At 37.8% G+C, this 20319-nt stretch overlaps 2 protein-coding genes across 3 annotated transcripts; one reads left to right on the top strand and one right to left on the bottom strand.

Moving 5' to 3' along the window:
• The first annotated feature begins 201 nt into the window (after positions 1 to 201).
• Positions 202 to 14377, top strand: LOC138850978 (DNA polymerase alpha subunit B-like). 2 transcript variants are annotated; one of them, XR_011391539.1, is made up of 8 exons: positions 202 to 516; positions 1044 to 1217; positions 1401 to 1556; positions 7670 to 7784; positions 8115 to 8346; positions 8732 to 8926; positions 10001 to 10096; positions 13552 to 13593. XR_011391539.1 is itself a non-coding variant. In XM_070081661.1 (8 exons), exons 1-8 carry the CDS (start codon positions 217 to 219, stop codon positions 14167 to 14169), a joined length of 1503 nt encoding a protein of 500 aa, XP_069937762.1. In that variant the 5' UTR covers positions 202 to 216; the 3' UTR covers positions 14170 to 14377. The 2 variants fall into 2 exon arrangements, 1 of the variants encoding a protein (XP_069937762.1); XM_070081661.1 differs by lacking the exon at positions 10001 to 10096 and adding an exon at positions 14026 to 14377 and having other exon boundaries at positions 13552 to 13738.
• A 3824-nt stretch (positions 14378 to 18201) lies between these two features.
• LOC138852041 (uncharacterized) lies at positions 18202 to 20007 on the bottom strand. Its single transcript, XM_070081660.1, has 2 exons — positions 19816 to 20007; positions 18202 to 19374 (listed from the first exon to the last, which is right to left on the bottom strand). The coding sequence occupies exons 1-2, from the start codon at positions 19954 to 19956 to the stop codon at positions 18607 to 18609; spliced, it is 909 nt and encodes a 302-aa protein (XP_069937761.1). The 5' UTR covers positions 19957 to 20007; the 3' UTR covers positions 18202 to 18606.
• Between the last annotated feature and the right edge of the window lie 312 nt (positions 20008 to 20319).

Raw genomic sequence — 20319 nt, forward strand, 5'->3', positions numbered from 1 at the left:
TGCTCTGCATAACTAAGTGGTTTTCCAGTTTTCCAGTTTTCTACAAACGGTGTACCATGTAGAAATAAATTGATTATCTTGTACATTGTCAGAATGTGCTGAAGTGAATGGGTTTGCCATTATACATCTTGACAAAAGAAATAAGCCAATTAGGTCTAATGATACCCTTTGCCTGTTCAATGACAATATGGATTCTGTTACTTTTAGAAGTGGGCAATGGAATCTACATGCCACTGTTTCATTTGCATGTGTTCAGCCAGGATATATGTAACTGCAATATGTTTTACTCTTCCACAGACGAAGAAGCGGCAGTTAACGCCAGATAGCAGTGTCACAAAGCGCCATGTTGGTTCTGCTCGCTCCATCTCTGCCCAGTTCTCACCAGCAACACTATCGCCCAGTGTGGCAACTCCTTCCCGCAAGTACTCGTCTAGAACAAATGCAGGATGCATTGTGGCAACCTATGGGGACCCTAGCAAAGCTTCTTGGAAGGCTAACCCTGACTTCACCCCAAAGGTAAAAGAATAACAAAAACTGTAGCTAAACATTTACATGTTGCTGTTTTATTTCAGAAAGAACATAGTTTAGATGTGAAAAAAAATGCTCAACAGACACTTTTAAAACAAAAGACTTTTTGCAGTATTGTTTCATCTGATGAATTTAATATTCTCACAAGGCAAAATATCTGTTAGGAGTATTACTAAAACTAATTTTAAAAGATTTTTTTTTCTTTGTTTCCATAATTAAGGCAGTGCTTTTCCAACTTGTTCACTTGTGCATCCCTAACCCTTCATAGACAGTTGATTGTTGAATAACATGGCAGCTTACATCCTGAAAACTGAGTGAAATTAAAAAAAAAAAGTATCTTTATTTTGGATACATTTCACCAGTCAGCGGCTTCAGTCCAATATTGAAAAAAAGGTGGAAGATGAGAAGTTTGAGGTAATCAGTCCCTCAGCAAGTTCTACTTACCCATGACAGTGATGAAAAAAAGAGAAAAAAAAATTATTTATTCATGTACAAGTACATTTTCTGTTTTCCAGGTAAAGCTGCTGGCCATGGGAGGTGACAAACCTCTGACCAAAACGTACAAATACATGTTTGAAAAAGTGAGGGATGCAGCTGAGGCCCTAGATGACTCTATTGATGCCTTAGCTGAGCAGATAAAAGATTCTCTTGGCATTGAAGAATTTTCTCATCTTAAAGTTGCTAGTAACGTATGTACAAAAGCAGTTAATATTTTTTGTGATGAAAAATGCCTAGCATATGAAGAATTCAAGAGATAATTTAATGCCATTAATGTGTGAATAACAAGTGTTATGATTATCTATTTTTACTTACAGAAGTCAAATTATGTTCTACAGTCTTCAGCAATTTTAATTTTAATATTACACCTGCAGGAGAACATATTAGTAGTGGGCCGCATTTGCTGTGACAGTGTGGGTCGACTGAATGCTGCCTCAGTACTGCTGGAGGGTTCACAGGAGACCTCCTTCGGCAATACAGTCCCTGTGGATCTGTCACAGCTTTCCGAGTACTCTCTCTTTCCTGGCCAGGTTAGTTATTCCCATGTGTTGTACAAAGTGGTCAGGTAAATTTGCAAGCTGTGTGTGGTATAGTTTTGCTGCACATTTTATGGGTTGGTAAGCTTTAAAGAGGTTCAGTCCCTTTAATGAGCACAAAGGTACATATACTTTTATACAAAGGAAATTGTGTGTAATATATTTGATATTTATTTGGGACTATAAATGTATTAATTCAAGGATTATGTGGAGTAAAAGATTGGTTGTGAAAAGTGGGTTATAATAAGCGTGTATGCACCTGGAGAAGAGAGAAGTGTAGAGGAGAGAGAGAGATCTTGGGAAATGTTGAGTGAATGCGTGGGGAGTTTTGAATCAAGTGTGAGAGTAATGGTGGTTGGGGATTTCAATGCTAAAGTGGGTAAAAATGTTATGTAGGGAGTAGTAGGAAAATTTGGGGTGCCAGGGGTAAATGTAAATGGGGAGCCTTTAATTGAGCTATGTGTAGAAAGAGATTTGGTAATAAGTAATACATATTTTATGAAAAAGAGGATAAATATACAAGGTATGATGTAGCACGTAATGAAAGTAGTTTATTAGATTATGTATTGGTGGATAAAAGGTTGATGGGTAGGCTCCAGGATGTACATGTTTATAGAGGGGCAACTGATATATCGGATCATTATTTAGTTGTAGCTACAGTTAGAGTAAGAGGTAGATGGGAAAAGAGGAAGGTGGAAACAACAAGTAAGAGGGAGGTGAAAGTGTATAAACTAAGGGAGGAGGAAGTTCGGGTGAGATATAGCGACTATTGGCAGAAAGGTGGGCTAGTGCAAAGATGAGTAGTGGGGGGGTTGAAGAGGGTTGGAATAGTTTTAAAAATGCAGTATTAGAATGTGGGGCAGAAGTTTGTGGTTATAGGAGGGTGGGGGCAGGTGGAAATGGAGTGATTGGTGGAATGATGAAGTAAAGGGTGTGATAAAAGAGAAAAAGGTAGCTTATGAGAAGTTTTTACAAAGCAGAAGTGTTATAAGAAGAGCAGAGTATATGGAGAGTAAAACAAAGGTAAAGAGAGTGGTGAGAGAGTGCAAAAGGAGAGCAGATGATAGAGTGGGAGAGGCACTGTCAAGAAATTTTAATGAAAATAAGAAAAAATTTTGGAGTGAATTAAACAAGTTAAGAAAGCCTAGGGAAAGTATGGATTTGGCAGTTAAAAACAGAGTAGGGGAGTTAGTAGATGGGGAGATGGAGGTATTAGGTAGATGGCGAGAATATTTTGAGGAACTTTTAAATGTTAAGGAAGAAAGAGAGGCAGTAATTTCATGCACTGGTCAGGGAGGTATACCATCTTTTAGGAGTGAAGAAGAGCAGAATGTAAGTGTGGGGGAGGTACGTGAGGCATTATGTAGAATGAAAGGGGGTAAAGCAGCTGGAACTGATGGGATCATGACGGAAATTTTAAAAGCGGGGGCGGGGGGGGGGTATAGTGTTGGAGTGATTGGTACTTTTGTTAAATAAATGTATGAAAGAGGGGAAGGTACCTAGGGATTGGCGGAGAGCATGTATAGTCCCTTTATATAAAGGGAAAGGGGACAAAAGAGACTGTAAAAATTATAGAGGAATAAGTTTACTGAGTATACCAGGAAAAGTGTACAGTAGGGTTATAATTGAAAGAATTAGAGGTAAGACAGAATGTAGGATTGCGGATGAGCAAGGAGGTTTCAAAGTGGGTAGGGGATCTGTAGATCAAGTGTTTACATTGAAGCATGTATGTGAACAGTATTTAGATAAAAGTAGGGAAGTTTTTATTGCATTTATGGATTTAGAAAAGGCATATGATAGAGTGGATAGAGGAGCAATGTGGCAGATGTTGCAAGTATATGGAATAGGTGGTAAGTTATTAAATGCTGTAAAGAGTTTTTATGAGGATAGTGAGGCTCAGGTTAGGGTGTGTAGAAGAGAGGGAGATTACTTCCCAGTAAAAGTAGGTCTTAGACAGGGATGTGTAATGTCACCATGGTTGTTTAATATATTTATAGATGGGGTTGTAAAGGAAGTAAATGCTAGGGTGTTCGGGAGAGGGGTGGGATTAAATTTTGGGGAATCAAATTCAAAATGGGAATTGACAGTTACTTTTTGCTGATGATACTGTGCTTATGGGAGATTCTAAAGAAATATTGCAAAGGTTAGTGGATGAGTTTGGGAATGTGTGTAAAGGTAGAAAGTTGAAAGTGAACATAGAAAAGAGTAAGGTGATGAGGGTATCAAATGATTTAGATAAAGAAAAATTGGATATCAAATTGGGGAGGAGGAGTATGGAAGAAGTGAATGTTTTCAGATACTTGGGAGTTGACGTGTCGGCGGATGGATTTATGAAGGATGAGGTTAATCATAGAATTGATGAGGGAAAAAAAGGTGAGTGGTGCGTTGAGGTATATGTGGAGTCAAAAAACGTTATCTATGGAGGCAAAGAAGGGAATGTATGAAAGTATAGTAGTACCAACTCTCTTATATGGGTGTGAAGCTTGGGTGGTAAATGCAGCAGCGAGGAGATGGTTGGAGGCAGTGGAGATGTCCTGTTTAAGGGCAGTGTGTGGTGTAAATATTATGCAGAAAATTCGGAGTGTGGAAATTAGGAAAAGGTGTGAAGTATTAGTCAGAGGGCAGAAGAGGGGTTGTTGAGGTGGTTTGGTCATTTAGAGAGAATGGATCAAAGTAGAATGACATGGAAAGCATATAAATCTATAGGGGAAGGAAGGCGGGGTAGGGGTCGTCCTCGAAAGGGTTGGAGAGAGGGGGTAAAGGAGGTTTTGTGGGCAAGGGGCTTGGACTTCCAGCAAGCGTGCGTGAGCATGTTAGATAGGAGTGAATGGAGACGAATGGTACTTGGGACCTGACGATCTGTTGGAGTGTGAGCAGGGTAATATTTAGTGAAGGGATTCAGGGAAACCGGTTATTTTCATATAGTCGAACTTGAGTCCTGGAAATGGGAAGTACAATGCCTGCACTTTAAAGGAGGGGTTTGGGATATTGGCATTTTGGAGGGATATGTTGTGTATCTTTATATGTGTATGCTTCTAAACTGTTGTGTTCTGAGCACCTCTGCAAAAACAGTGATAATGTGTGAGTGTGGTGAAAGTGTTGAATGATGATAAAAGTATTTTCTTTTTGGGGATTTTCTTTGTTTTTTGGGTCACCCTGCCTCGGTTGGAGACGGCCGACATGTTAAGAGAGAGATATTTGATATACAGTACAGTAGAAGCCCCATATCCACTGATTCAGTATTTGCGGTTTCAGTTATCCATGGTTTACTGTGACCCAAAAATACCCCTTAATTTTGCATAATAATGGCTACAAAGTGGAAAAGTAGAAAGGCTGGCAATTCTTCAAAGCCTAAAAGAAGCCATGAAGTACAGCCTCTCCTCACTTAGCAAAGTACTCGTTTACCGACCAGCTTGGTAATTTAGAAAGATATAAATCTAGGGCAGGCATTAGGAGGGGGATAAGGTCATCTCATGAAAGCTTGGAGGGTGAATGTAAAGGAGGTTTTAAATGGTAAGCGCTTCAGCATCAAGCAGGTATGTGTGAGCATGTTATGTGAGAGTATGTAGAGATAAGGGGTTTTTGAGAATTGATGGGCTGTTAGCCCTTTGAGGGTCAAGAGGCCCTCTCTCAAACTCGTCCTCAGGGTCGAAAAGTTTTTGAAAAAAAAATTTTTTTTTCCTTATGAAATAATACAGAATCTTTTTCCGGTCATAATGACACCAAAAGTATGAAATTTGATGGAAGATTTACGGAATTATGCTCTTGTGAAGTTAGCGGTCTCGAAGTGGACGATTTCGCCCACTTTGAGCCCTGTTTTCGGCCAATTCCAATGTTGCAGTTGACTAAAATCATAGTTATTTCCCCTAGAACTCCATTTGTTCTATTGATTGAGTACAATAATTGGCCCATTTACCAATTTCAACTATCTAATAAAGTGGTCAAATTAGCAATTTGGGCAGTTTCACACAAATTTAAAAAATGCCAATTTCAAAATAGGGACTAGAATAAACAAGACAGACATTAACCCTTTCAGGGTCCGTCCCGTAGATCTACGGCTTTACGTTAAGGGTCCAAACCGTAGATCTACGTCATGAGCTCAGCTCACTCGGATAAACTGTGAGTGGTACATTTGGGCCTAGATATGAGGGAATACATCTATGTGGTATGTGTGCACCACATAAAACAGATCCTGCAGCACACTGTGTATAATGAGAGAAAAAAAACTGAAATCCTGATTTTTCGATTAAAACAGCGACTTTGCAGTGTTTTTTCATATGTTTTTTATAGTTGTATTTGGGATTTCTTGGTCTCATTTGATAGAATGGAAGACATTACAGAAATAGAGATGATTTTGATTGGTTTTAGCACTGGAAATGGCTTGAAACTGAACTAAAATTAGCAGAAATGTTAAATTTTTGCCGATATTCAAGAGTAAACAAACGACCTCACACGTCTAATACACGCCAGCTGGTGGGTCTAATATGCATTCACAAATATGGTGATGATATTTATACAATTATTACAGTATTGCATAACAGTAAATCTTCTATTTTTTGGTGTGAATAAAAATTCATTATGTGAATAAAAATCAAAATGGAATTTATTTGTAAAGCCTCAAAACGTAACTAATGAACAGAGGAAATGTTAGTTTAGTGCCAGGAATACCTACATTGTTTATTCTGAACCCTATTTTGAAATTGGAATATTTTGAACTTTGTGTTAAATTGGCCAAATTAACAATTTCCGATCACTTTAATTTGTAGTTGAAACAGTTGACTTGGCGATTTCTTGTGCTCAATCGATAGAATAGAAGTAATACTAGTGAAATAGCTAAGAATTTGGTTGACTGGAATAATGTAATTGGCCTAAAGTGGGAGTCAGTCTGCAAAATCGCCGATTCGTAAATATCGCTGACACATCAAAATTCGTGAGAGCATAATTTCGTCAATTTTCCATCAAATTTCGTACTTTTTGTTTTATTACCTAAACAAAAAGATTATCTACCATTTCATAAGAAAAAATAACATTTTTTTTTTTTTAAATTCTTGGACACTGGGGCACCACTTCAGATTTGGGCCTTGGACCCTGAAGGGGTTAATGGCACTAAAATAACATTTCATCTGTTCATTAGTCACATCTCTAGGGCCCTCTTGCATTACTTTTGCTTTCCATTTTGTATTTTTATTCGCACAGAAAATAGGTTTTCTGTTATGTATACTACTGCATCATTGTAAAAAGGGTATAAATGATATCAGCGCACTTGTGAAAGAATATTAGACTCGCCAGTCGACGTGTATTGGACGCGTAGCTGGATTTGTTTACTCATGAACATAGGCAAAAATCGATCATTTTCACTACTTTGAGCTCAGTTTCAAAGTACTTGTCATCGTGAAACCAATCAAAGTCATCTCTATTTCTGTAATATATCTTCCATTCTATCAAACGAGAATACAACTATAAATACCATACGAAAATACACTAGAAAGTTGCTGTTTTAAGCCAAAAACACAGTTGAAGTTTTTTTTCTCTCATTATGCACAGCATGCTTCAGGATTTTTTTTTATACTGTGCACACTGACTACACAGACCCATTCTTTCATATGTATGCCTGCCAGCTTTCTTCCACCAGATTTGAAGGCACTAGAATTTAGGTGTACAAGTACGTGACCGACCCTGGCTGCAATGACGTACTTGTACGTGACCAACCCTCAAAGGGTTAGGGCATGAGCATGGTAACTTTTATTGAAAGCATTTAAGAAAACTAGTTAGTTGGATCCAAGTTCTAGACTAAAAGTACAGTGCCTGTACTCAAGGATGAGCAGGGATGTTGCAGTTTGGAGGGTTATTTGAATTTTGATATCTGCACACTTCTGGCAAGACACCTATTGAATGAATGATGAATGTGTTTCTTTTTCTGGGTCACCCTACCTTGGTGAGGAGACGCTCGTTATAAAAAAAATTGCTCGTTTGTAACGTGGCCATGTGTTACCTTGTGTTAATCTCTCTTTAACAAGATAAGACACATTTATTTTATTCACTGCTATATTTTAGTGTTGTAGATGGTTCAGAGAACCGACAAGTGTTATTTATAGTGCAATTTATAGATAGTTGGCATCCGAGGCCTGAACACAACCGGTGACAAAATAATTGCTAAGGAGTTGGTGCCTGGAAAATTGCTTCCTCCCTGCACTGTCCCTATTACCATCACTAATGATACAGGTAAATAAATTTTTCTTACTCATTGCTTTGATCAAGATAGACTGTACTGAATATTTCATGTTAAAAAATACATCAAGATGGAAAATTAGCAGTAAATTTTGTGAATATCTTTTTTGTGTTTTATGATAATTTGCAATATCTACTTGAAAGTTTATATATACCGTATAGATTGATATTTGAGTAGTTTTCCCTTTAGTTTTCACTCTGCATTAATCTGTTTATTGGAATGTATAGAATAATGTATTCTTGTTGCCTAAATGAGCCTCCCATACAAAATTGACTAAAATGAAATTATAAATTCATTGTGTATCTTTCATCATACATTTGCAGGTCCTATCCAAGTGGTAGTGGCAAGTGGCCCATTTACAACAACAGAAAACCTGCTTTATGAACCACTCACAGATCTGCTGACTGATTTGCACAAGGATCCCCCACATTTGCTTATTCTTTTTGGCCCATTCCTTGATGCTGCCCATCCACTGATAGTGAACAATGAGCTGGGAGAAACTCATGATGCAGTATTTAATAGATGTATTCGAATTATTACATCTACACTAGAAAAGTGAGTCTTGTCATAATTTTCCTATAATGTTTGATGTCAGACCAATTTTATACATACATAATTTTTCTCTATTCATCAGTGCTTACCCCTTACATTCCACTGACACATGTTGTCTCCATTCATTGTTTTCCACAAAAATCTATATAATTCTTTATGAATAGGATCAAGCTTTTTATATACATGTAGGCTTATCTTAGTAATAAATTACAATTGCACCTTTTCTGCACTTATTTGTAGCATTCTGGATTTTCCCTTCACCTGTTTTCATTTATTTTGACTAATGAAGGTAACTGATGATGGTTTTAAGGCTCATGGCTTTAGGATTATGCATTCTTAACTATTTCAAATTTTTGCTATTGGAAAATTTATAACTTTCTCTCCACAGCTCGGTAACTCAAGTAATTTTGGTGCCATCTAACCGTGATGTATGCACCCCCATGGTTTACCCAACTCCTCCATATGAAGTGGGGGGAAATATTACCTGTGTGAGTGATCCAGCACTCTTGGATATTGAAGGTGTTGTTGTGGCTCTTACTGCTACAGATACATTGTTTCACCTTGGGAAGGAAGAAATCTCTTTGTGAGTTTCTCTAAAGGTTTTCCTTAATTTTGAGATGTCTTTAGTCAGATTTTTTCTCATTATTCCTCTACTTCATTTACCAAAAGTTGCTTAAAGTATGCATCAGAGAGCGAACCACAAAATAATATATAAATTTATCCTTTTAAAAGAAAACTTATGGGAGACCTCCTGTCATTAGAATGGAATGCAGACTGGTGTATTAAGAAATGCTAATAACATATCCTTAAGATCATATTTGGTTTTGAAAGTAAACTTAAAGTAGCCAAAATTAGCTGCAAATTTTGCGGTATGTAAAAACTATTTTTTTTGGGGGGGGGGGGGGGGGTACCTTGGTTTGGTGGGCGATGGCCATAGAGGTATTAAAAAAAAAATGGATGAAAGTACACAAGTACATACACATTCGATATCTATATTTGATACATTTTGAGCCTAGCATCTTGGTCACTAAATGATGCAAAATAGTAAGAAAGCCAAGGCAAGGTGTCCCAAAGAAGAATACATTCACTAACATTCATTCAATAACCAATTTTCAGAAGTGAGCTGAAATCACAATGTTACTTCCTTTTTGACAGTAACATACCCACCCCTTCAGAGTGCATTCACTGCCCTTTCCACCTCCAGGACTAGTCTGGCTAAACAGTTTCCCTGAATCCCTTCATAAGTTTTCATGCTCACACTCCAACAACACGTACATTAAAAAATCACTTGTCTCCATTCACTAACACAAGCCTGCTAGATGCTCAAGCCCTAAAACTCAAAGCCTCTCTTACTCTTTGCCCCTCCATCCCTTATTGGAACAACCTTCCTACATTCCACTCCAGATATGGAGACCCTCTTCATCAGTCTATCCCTCTCCATCCACTATACATGCCTAAACCTCCTAAGCCCTCTGAATTATATATACCCTTTGTGATCTCACATCACATTTTAATTTCTTAACTCTGAATTCTCTGAATGATATTCACACCACATGTTGCTCTCAAATATGCCTCCTTGTTGCACCCACATAAGTGTTGGTACCACCGTACTCTGGTGCATTCACCTTTTTGCTTCCATAAATCTTTCTTTCCTCAGATAATGCAACACCATCCACATTTTTACCCCTCATCTATTCTGTGGTTCACTTCATCTTGCATAGACCCATCTGCTGACATGGCTACTCCCAAATATGTAAGTACAGTACATCCACTTCTTCCATACTTCCTTCCTCCCATCTGATAATTTGTTTCCCTCATCATTGCTTTTTTCAACTTTGTTTTAATTTCCTTCTATTATACACCCTCCCCCCTTTGACTCTGATCCAATATCTTTTGATCCCACACCCCTTCCCATCACCATATCATTCACTCTTTTACAACCCTATCAATATACATGGATTTGGAAAAGGCGTATGACAGGGTGGATAGGGGGGCAATGTGGCAGATGTTGCAAGTGTATGGTGTAGGAGGTAGGTTACTGAAAGCAGTGAAGAGTTTTTACGAGGATAGTGAGGCTCAAGTTAGAGTATGTAGGAAAGAGGGAAATTTTTTCCCAGTAAAAGTAGGCCTTAGACAAGGATGTGTGATGTCACCGTGGTTGTTTAATATATTTATAGATGGGGTTGTAAGAGAAGTAAATGCGAGGGTCTTGGCAAGAGGCGTGGAGTTAAAAGATAAAGAATCACACACAAAGTGGGAGTTGTCACAGCTGCTCTTTGCTGATGACACTGTGCTCTTGGGAGATTCTGAAGAGAAGTTGCAGAGATTGGTGGATGAATTTGGTAGGGTGTGCAAAAGAAGAAAATTAAAGGTGAATACAGGAAAGAGTAAGGTTATGAGGATAACAAAAAGATTAGGTGATGAAAGATTGAATATCAGATTGGAGGGAGAGAGTATGGAGGAGGTGAACGTATTCAGATATTTGGGAGTGGACGTGTCAGCGGATGGGTCTATGAAAGATGAGGTGAATCATAGAATTGATGAGGGAAAAAGAGTGAGTGGTGCACTTAGGAGTCTGTGGAGACAAAGAACTTTGTCCTTGGAGGCAAAGAGGGGAATGTATGAGAGTATAGTTTTACCAACGCTCTTATATGGGTGTGAAGCGTGGGTGATGAATGTTGCAGCGAGGAGAAGGCTGGAGGCAGTGGAGATGTCATGTCTGAGGGCAATGTGTGGTGTGAATATAATGCAGAGAATTCGTAGTTTGGAAGTTAGGAGGAGGTGCGGGATTACCAAAACTGTTGTCCAGAGGGCTGAGGAAGGGTTGTTGAGGTGGTTCGGACATGTAGAGAGAATGGAGCGAAACAGAATGACTTCAAGAGTGTATCAGTCTGTAGTGGAAGGAAGGCGGGGTAGGGGTCGGCCTAGGAAGGGTTGGAGGGAGGGGGTAAAGGAGGTTTTGTGTGCGAGGGGCTTGGACTTCCAGCAGGCATGCGTGAGCGTGTTTGATAGGAGTGAATGGAGACAAATGGTTTTTAATACTTGACGTGCTGTTGGAGTGTGAGCAAAGTAACATTTATGAAGGGATTCAGGGAAACAGGCAGGCCGGACTTGAGTCCTGGAGATGGGAAGTACAGTGCCTGCACTCTGAAGGAGGGGTGTTAATGTTGCAGTTTAAAAACTGTAGTGTAAAGCACCCTTCTGGCAAGACAGTGATGGAGTGAATGATGGTGAAAGTTTTTCTTTTTCGGGCCACCCTGCCTTGGTGGGAATCGGCCGGTGTGATAATAATAATAATAATCAATAAATATGCTAAAGAACCATTGTGACAGCATGCATCCTGAGTCCTACTTTCATTGGAAAATAGTCACCTCCCTCCTACATACCTGATTCTACACCTCACTACATAAAAACTCTTAACTGCTTTTAGTAACATACCTCCTATTCTCTGCAATGCAACATTTGCCACATAGCTCCCTTATCCACTCTCGTCATATGCCTTTTCTAAATTCATAAATGCAGCAAAATACTCTTAACACTTATCTAAGTATTTCTCACTTACATATTTCAGTGTAAATACTTGGTCTATGCCTCTCCCTACCCTTTCTAAATCTTCTCTGTAATCCTGCTTTGTTTTACCCCAAATCCTTTTTGTAATAATTTTATCGTAAACTTGGTATCCTCAAAAGGCTTTTCCCTTATAATTCGTAGATTCTCTCATATCCTATTTCCTTATCCAGGGGAATTATCTGTGCTTTCTACCAATCCTTTAATACGTTCTTTTCTTTCATATATATATTAAACAAACATATCAGCTAATCCAACACAATTTCCCCCACCTGCTTTTAGCATCTCTATCTTAATCCCATCTTTTCCATCTTCTTTACCTACTTTCATTTTTACCCCCTTCATCAAGCACTTTTCCCACATCCACCCCAGGCTTCTCACTCTTATATAATGTTATTCCTCCCTGCCCTATGCATGAAATTATCTCTAACATTCAACTCCAAAATATCCTCTCCATCTTTCTAGTAACTCCACTTCCCTATCTCACATCTTCCCCCCCTTTTGTTTTTAGCTGCTAAGTCTATTTGCTCTCTATGCTTCCCTCACCTTATCAATCCCTCCCTCCAAAACTGTTTCTTATTTTCAACAAAATTTGCTGATTAAACTGTCCCATTCTCTCATTGGTACTTGTTTTTTTTTACCCCCTCTCTGCTTTTTTTTTTCTTTTTAACTGCCTCTTCCTTTCCAGTTGATCATTTTTATATTTTAAAAACCTCTCTAATGCAATTTTTTTTTTATCTTGCACTTGCTCTACCTCATCATTGTGCCAATCAGTTTCAGCAATGCATTCTTCAATTTACCCCATACCTCCTAGAGCACTTCATTTCCTGCATATTCTATGGCCCACCTTTTCCCTGATAGTTGATTGTATCTTAACAAAACCCTCAACTTAACTCATTTGCTTTCACTTCCATCTTGCCCACTGCTGCCAGACTCCTTGTACTCCATCTTTCCCTTACTCACACCATAGCTACCACAGGATAATGATCCGCATATATCACTCTAAAATCATGCATATCCTAAGTGTACCCATTAACCTTTTATCATATAAGTTGTCTAATAAACTGCTTTTCTTGTGCTTTGTATCATGTCTTGTATACTGTACTTATCCTCTTTTTTAAAACAACTGTTTCTTGTTAACAAACAACTTTCTACACACAATCAAGGGCTTCCATTTTCATATACTCCTGGCACTCCAAACTTACGTACTACACCATCTACAACCTTCTCATCCATGTTAGCAGTTTTGATCCCCAACAATGATTCTCATATGGCACAAAACTCCCTAGCATTATCATTAATGGTTTTGATGTGAAATAGATTAATTGTTGCACCTCCCAAATTGTAGATATAATGTGATTACCTATAACATGAATAAATCCACAATAAAACAGAAGACAAGGTGAGCAATGTACAATTTAACTTTCATGTTTGGCCAAAATATACTGTTATCTAATGTTTTATTGTTTCAATGTGGATTTTTTTTTTGTTGTTGATTAGTGTTTCATTACACCTTTGTGCTTTGATCAATTATAGATCTTTAAATTGTCTAATTAGTAATTAATATATTCACAAAAGAATACAACTAGCATGGATCATTGATTTCTAGAGTTAATGAGTTATTACTAATTTATTTAACAGCCCGCCACAAGGCCCAGATCGATTGGGCAGGCTTACTCGTCACCTCTTAAAGCAGCAGAATTTGTATCCACTTTACCCAGGGCCAGAGGGTATCTGTATTGATCAAGAACAAGCTGAAATTTATGCACGACTTCCATACAACCCACATTTGCTCATTCTTCCATCCGATCTTCGATACTTCATCAGGGTTAGTCCTTGCTTTTAAATGCTTTAAGAAAATTAAGTTACATAAATTATACAGCTTGGGGAAATTTTGTCTTAAACTTAAGTCAAGAATCAAGTTGCAGCAATTCCTGAGTTTAAAATTAGAATGGTCTACCACAGATATTATGGATAATTAATTATAGCTATTATCTAACATTAATATCCTTTAAAATTAAGGTTATATTAAACAGGATATCAGTAAATTGTCATAAAGAATATTAAAAAAGTTTTAGGATATTATCCATTTTAATTTTACTGCTTTCACTACAGGACTTGGAAAACTGTGTGGTTCTGAATCCAGAACGTCTAGCCAAAGGTCTTGTGGGAGGTACCTATGCCAAGTTAGAGCTCCATCCTCCAAAACATGAAAAAACAATGGTTGGCTCTGTGAATGCACAAATAATTAAAGTTTAAAAATTTCTGGCAAAGGATTTTAACACTGCTTAGAAAAAAAAATTGGCTTCAATTGTAAATGCTTACAGAAAATTTAAAGTCTTACCATACCTTATGAATTACTTTATCTTTACCTAACTAGGTATGTACTCAAAAATGGCAAAAGTTAATTGCAATGAAATTGCCAAATACACAAATATTGTATTAAAAATAAATACTTATTTTATTATATATGTTTTTATTACCCCTCAATCTTAACATAAAATTGTAGGAAAAAATTAACACGAGTGCAGCTGTTAAGATAGCGAGCCAATAAGTGGATAGAAAAAAGAAGAGGCTTTCATTATTATTATAATCAAGGGGGAAGCACTAAACCCAGAGGATTATACAGCACCTGGGGGGGGGGATGTGGAAGGCATTCAGGCTTAATTCGGGGAACTGGAGCACAGATCCAATTCCCTAAATCAAGAGCCCCTCACCAACATCAAGGAACCTTCCAGAGGCTTTTATTACAATACTGTTTTACTCAAGGGAAGCTTCATGAAGCTGTATAGAAAACCTGTATTTACAATGTATGTACACCACCTTTGGAAATAGGAGGCAATCTGATATGATCCAAGGAGAGTAGATTCAGTTCTGGTCAGGTGAATAACAAGGTGAGGATCCAGGTCATACTATTTGGGATGCACTAGCAGGTGCCATAGAAATTGAGCAAGAGGCTTTGCAATTGCAAGTGTACCCTAGTTTTGCTCTATAGGTAGGCCTAGATGACAAGCTTCCATACTTTTTTGTAATTCAATCATTTTCAGGTATGAGATGGGCTTTGTCACAGGCATTATTACATTCACAGGGGAGTGCTGAGCCCACAGGGGTCATAAAGCATAATTTATTGCATCTGACATTTGGAATGATATAAATTCTAGCCACGATGCTAGATGGATTACAGACAAGGTCCAGTGATATCCTTAACCCTTTGACTGTCGCAACCCCCAATCCTGAGGTGTCTCCTGGTGTCGCAAAATTTAAAAAAAAAAAAATTATTTTTTCTTATGAAATGATAGAGAATCTTTTCCCGATTGTAATGACACAAAAAAAACGAAATTTGATGGAAAACTGACGGAATCATGCTCTCGCGAAGTTAACGACCTCAGCGATGTTTACAAATCGGCGATTTCGCCAACTTGGAGCCCTATTTTCAGCTAATTCCATTGTTCCAGTCACCCAAACTCATAGCTATTTCTTTAGAACCCCATTTTTTCTATCGATTGAGTACAAGAAACTGCCCATTTACCGATTTCAACTACCTAATAATGTGGTCAGAAATTTGGAATTTGGCCAATTTCACGAAAATTAAAAATATGACAATTTCAAAATAAGGTCCAGAATGAACAATGCAAACATTCCTGGCTCTAAAATAACATTTTCTTTGTTCATCAGTCACATCTCCAGTCCCCTCTGATATTATTCTTGCTTTCTATTTTGAATTTTTATTCAAACAAAAAATAGAAGACTTACTATTATGCAGACTACTGCAATACTGTAATAATTGTATAAATAACATCAACCCATTCGTGACTGCATATTAGAATGGCTAATTGGACATTTATTGGAAAATGGCATCATTTGTTTACTTTTGAACATTGGCAAAAATCAAACATTTCCCCTACTTTGAGCTCCATTTCTAGGTTCTTTTTATAGTAAAATCAATCAAAATCACCTCTATTTCTATAATATGTTTTCCATTCTATCAAATGAGACCACGAAAATGAGAATACAACCATAAATACTATACGAAAATAGACCACAAAGTTGGCATTTTAATTAAAAAAAACGGTCGGAGTTTTTTTTTTTCTCATGCACTGCGTGCTCCAGGATTTTTTTTATATGGTGCACACTGACCACAGACCCATTCTCTCACATGTGGGCCTACCAGCTTTCTCCTGCTTGATTTGAAGCCGCTAGAATTTATGAGTATATATACGTCAAACACGGTACCTCATAAGACGTACATATACGGCCGCGACAGTCAAAGGGTTAATGGTTTTGTATGAGACAATAGTCACATCAATCGGGCAGGTGGCATGCCTGTCTTTTGACCGGCAGACAAGCTCGAGCCTCTGCTTGTAACACCAAATGACCCGTGCTGGTTTAGCATCCCACAAATTTAGTTTCACTTGACTTCATGAAGGAAGAGTGCAACTATAGTGGCAAGTGTTACCAGTGGAAAGCACTTTCCATGAGAGTGAGAAAAGAGGTGAATAAGGTCATTCTTACTGATGGGTTTTCTGTAGCCCTCTAAGGCATCTTTCTAGCCTTTCCAAGAGGTGCCTTGATACTTAATAGCTCTTGATCTAGAGAGTTGGTGCTACCCTTTCCCGGCAGCTCATTAAACCTATTATTATTATTATGGAGAAGCTCTAAATCCTAAGTGGTCATACACTACCTGGGGAATGGAAGCCAAACAGATTTGATCAATGGCAATAAATAGTAGCTCCATTTCCTTGGATCAAGAGTACGTACTTCACTGGCAACAAGGTAAACAATGGTAAACTAGGATTTTAAGTACAGTGGACCCCCAGTTTACGATATTATTTTATTCCAGAAGTATGTTCAGGTGCCAGTACTGGACGAATTTGTTCCTATAAGGAATATTGTGAATTAGATTAGTTCATTTCAGACCTACAGTGGACCCTCATCTGATGATATTAATCCGTTCCTGAAAGCTCATCATAGCTGAAATTATTGTTAGCTGAATTAATTTTCCCCATAAGAAATAATGGAAATCAAATTAATCCGTGCAAGACACCACAAAGTATGAAAAAAAAAAATTTACCACATGAAATATTAATTTTAATACACACAAACTGACACTTACCTTTATTGAAGATCTGGTGATGATTGATGGGATGGGAGGAGGGGAGAGTGTGGAAGTTGTTAATGTTTAGAAGGGGAATCCCCTTCCATTAGGACTTGAGGTATCAAGTCCTTTTCTGGGGTTACTTCCCTTCTTCTTTTAATGCCACTAGGACCAGCTTGAGAGTCACTGGACCTCTGTCGCACAACAAATCTGTCTATAGAGGTCTGTACCTCCCGTTCCTTTAAGATTTGCCTAAAATGGGCCACAACATTGTCATTGTAATAGTCACCAGCATGGCTTGCAATAGCTGTGTTAGGGTGATTTTCATCCATAAAGGTTTGCAGTTCAACCCACTTTGCACACATTTCCTTAATCTTTGAAGTAGGCACAATGGATTCCACAACTGGCATAGGCATCTCAGGGTTAGCCCCAAACCCTTCAAAATCTTTCTTAATTTCCATACTAATTCTCACCCTTTTTATCACAGGGTTGGCACTAGAAGCTTTCTTGGGGCCCATGGTGACTTATTTTGCAGGTACAATCACTAAAAACGCTGTGATAATATGAAATGTTCCGATTGTATGCGTGGATGAGACCGCACTGGCTGGCTTGTAAACACTGGCACCCACGGGACAACTGAGGTGCGCTCAGGCCACACGTGGACGCATCTCGAACAAATCGCGTTGGGAGAGTTTTTTAACGTTAGCCGAGGCAAAAAATTTCCGTTAAAATGTATCGTTAGCTGTTGCCATCGTTAGCTGAGGGTCCACTGTACTGGCCTTCAGTATTCTCTCCTGCACAAGGTGAAGAGTTTTCCACCAGGTAGATGTGTGTGTTGTCAAACTAGACTTGCATTTTGTCCGTGTACATATCACAGCCTCTTTTATGCCCTCTCTCCAAGCTTTCCTACCCATCATATATTCCACCCCAGATTTAAATACATTCTTCATCATCCTATCCTTTTCTATTCTCCACATGCCCAAACCACCTCAAAAACCCCATGTCATCTTTTAATTTTTATGCTCTAAAATCTCTGTATATTCACACTACAAATCACTTTTAAACATGACATCTCTGCTCCAAATTTGAAATACTATAAATAATTGACATTCTGGCATAACATTGTTTAGAAATATTCAACATACATGTTATTTTCATATATGTACATATAAGCTAAAAAAATAATATGCTGGTGGTATTAAAAATAAAGCAGCTTTATTTTTCCAAAATTCATTTGGAATTTTTGGTAAAATTTGTGAGGGTAGGCTATCAGCTTTTATGAGTTATAAGCAAGCTTGCCTGTGGCCTAGTTAGTGTGGAACCACCATAAGGAGAGGATACATGTGTTGTCACTCAGCAAGAGGCTCCATAGTTCATGTGTGATGTGGTTGGTTGTTGAAGTTAGTTACAAAAGACTGCAATCTATTTAGATAAGAGTTTTGGTGCTCCTGGTTGTTGCAGTCGGTACAATGGGTGGATTCTAGAGAAAATGGCAGGCTGCTTAAAATAATTTTCTTGAAGGTCACAAAAAAAAGTGATTTACTTGGGAGAGGAAAATGTTCTCATTCCATTTATGCAGTAAGCAGGTTAATATATTCAAGTCACTTATCAAACACACACTGACCAACATGAAACAACTGGGTAAAGCCTTCAAGGGCAAGTCTAATGGCATTGTACTTTGCTGGGAAGCTGTCATATAATGCTTGCTGTACTCGTGTCTCAAGTTTGACTTTCAAATGCTCCTTGTCATTTATATTGCTTTGCTCAATAATTCCATCCAGCATATCTTCTAAACTGTCCATGTCTTCTTCAGCATCAAAGCTGTCTAGTTTACCCTCTAAACTATCAATTTCTTCCTCTTGACTGTTTATAATTTTCTCAAGACTATCAACTTCATCTTCAGTTGTGCACTCTGCCTCTTCCAAGCTGTCAACTTCTAAGTCAAGGTTATGGAAGCCAAAGTCACTCAATGATGAATTATTGCTCTGTGTACTGTCTGCATTTAATTTAATGTTCAGATCACCTGCACTTCTCGGAGACTTAGCGGCCTTGCTGCATCCTCCACTTTTAGTAGATTTGGAATTTTGGAGTGTGAAGTCGTGATGCAACTGAAACTCAACAGGATTCCATGATCCATTATATTTATACTTTACAAGGTCTTCCTTTACCAAGCCACACATGCAACTATGAGGGGAAGCACGTGAGGCCTGCATACTGCAGCTTCCACTACCATCTTCTCTTGAAATCTGTGGCTGGGTGTGCCACAAATGGTGGAAAACAGAGTCCACAGACCAGTCAAACCTTGTTGAGGATCCACCTCTGGGCTGTAGAGCCAATTCCATGAATACACGAATGAATGCGCTTGCTACCTGAATGATGAGAAATAAGTACATTATAAAAGCTTTACTTCTACAAAATACAAATTTAAGTCCTGCATTTATCTCTATGATATATATACAGTGTATATATATATATATGTATATATGTGTATATATATGTATATATATGTATATATATATATATTTATTTATATATATATATATTTATTTATATATAATATATATTTATTTATATATATATATATATTTATATATATATATATATTTATTTATATATATATATATATATATATATATATATATATATATATATATATAATACACCTTAAAATTTAAAGCATGAAAAAGTCAAGATATTTCAGCCATTCTAACTGATGAAAGTTTTTACTAAGTGTTATACACAATGACAATATTTCCAAATCAGTTTGACCTACAAGCCCTGCCTGAAAAAAGAGCATATGGCAACTTTACTTTCAAGATATGGTAAGGTGAGGCATCTGTAAGATCAGTCAAGTGTTGCATGTTTGTGTTAATGAGTTGGCTGACCTGGGTGGCAGCCCATGCCTCCAGACATCCTCCACCAGCCACCACCTTACCATCAACCACCACCATCCTCAAGGCTGCCAGGCAACTCTCTGTTGTCTCCTGAAAAAATATTTCTTTTATTACATTAGATTTCTTTAAAAAAGTACATACAAATACAGTTACAGAGCTTACATTTTACAAATACAAGAGTTTGGTAAAAAGAGCATATATTGAAAAATATTCTACATAAGAAATTTAGGAAAACAAATAACATAGAGAAACAGGTTAATTATTATTATTATAATCAAAAAGAAGCGCTAAGCCACAAGGGCTATACAGCCCAGAAACAGGTTAAGCCAAATCTAAATTAACTGGTGTGGGGGTATGACATGGGCAGGTGTGTGGTGAAGCCCGAGATGCCTGGGAAGTCAGTCAAGTCTTGCTCCTAAT

Source organism: Cherax quadricarinatus, unplaced genomic scaffold (genome assembly GCF_038502225.1).
Source record: "Cherax quadricarinatus isolate ZL_2023a unplaced genomic scaffold, ASM3850222v1 Contig3550, whole genome shotgun sequence".
NCBI lineage: Eukaryota > Metazoa > Arthropoda > Malacostraca > Decapoda > Parastacidae > Cherax > Cherax quadricarinatus.

Coding starts and splice junctions, on each gene's coding strand:
- LOC138852041 (XM_070081660.1), bottom strand. CDS start 19,956: ATGGTGGTGGTTGATGGTAAGGTGGTGGCTGGTGGAGGATGTCTGGAG. Junction 19,375..19,815: donor CACCTTACCATATCTTGAAA/GTAAAGTTGCCA, acceptor CTCATCATTCAG/GTAGCAAGCGCATTCATTCG.
- LOC138850978 (XM_070081661.1), top strand. CDS start 217: ATGGAATCTACATGCCACTGTTTCATTTGCATGTGTTCAGCCAGGATA. Junction 1,557..7,669: donor ACTCTCTCTTTCCTGGCCAG/GTTAGTTATTCC, acceptor TGCAATTTATAG/ATAGTTGGCATCCGAGGCCT. Junction 8,927..13,551: donor GGGAAGGAAGAAATCTCTTT/GTGAGTTTCTCT, acceptor TTTATTTAACAG/CCCGCCACAAGGCCCAGATC.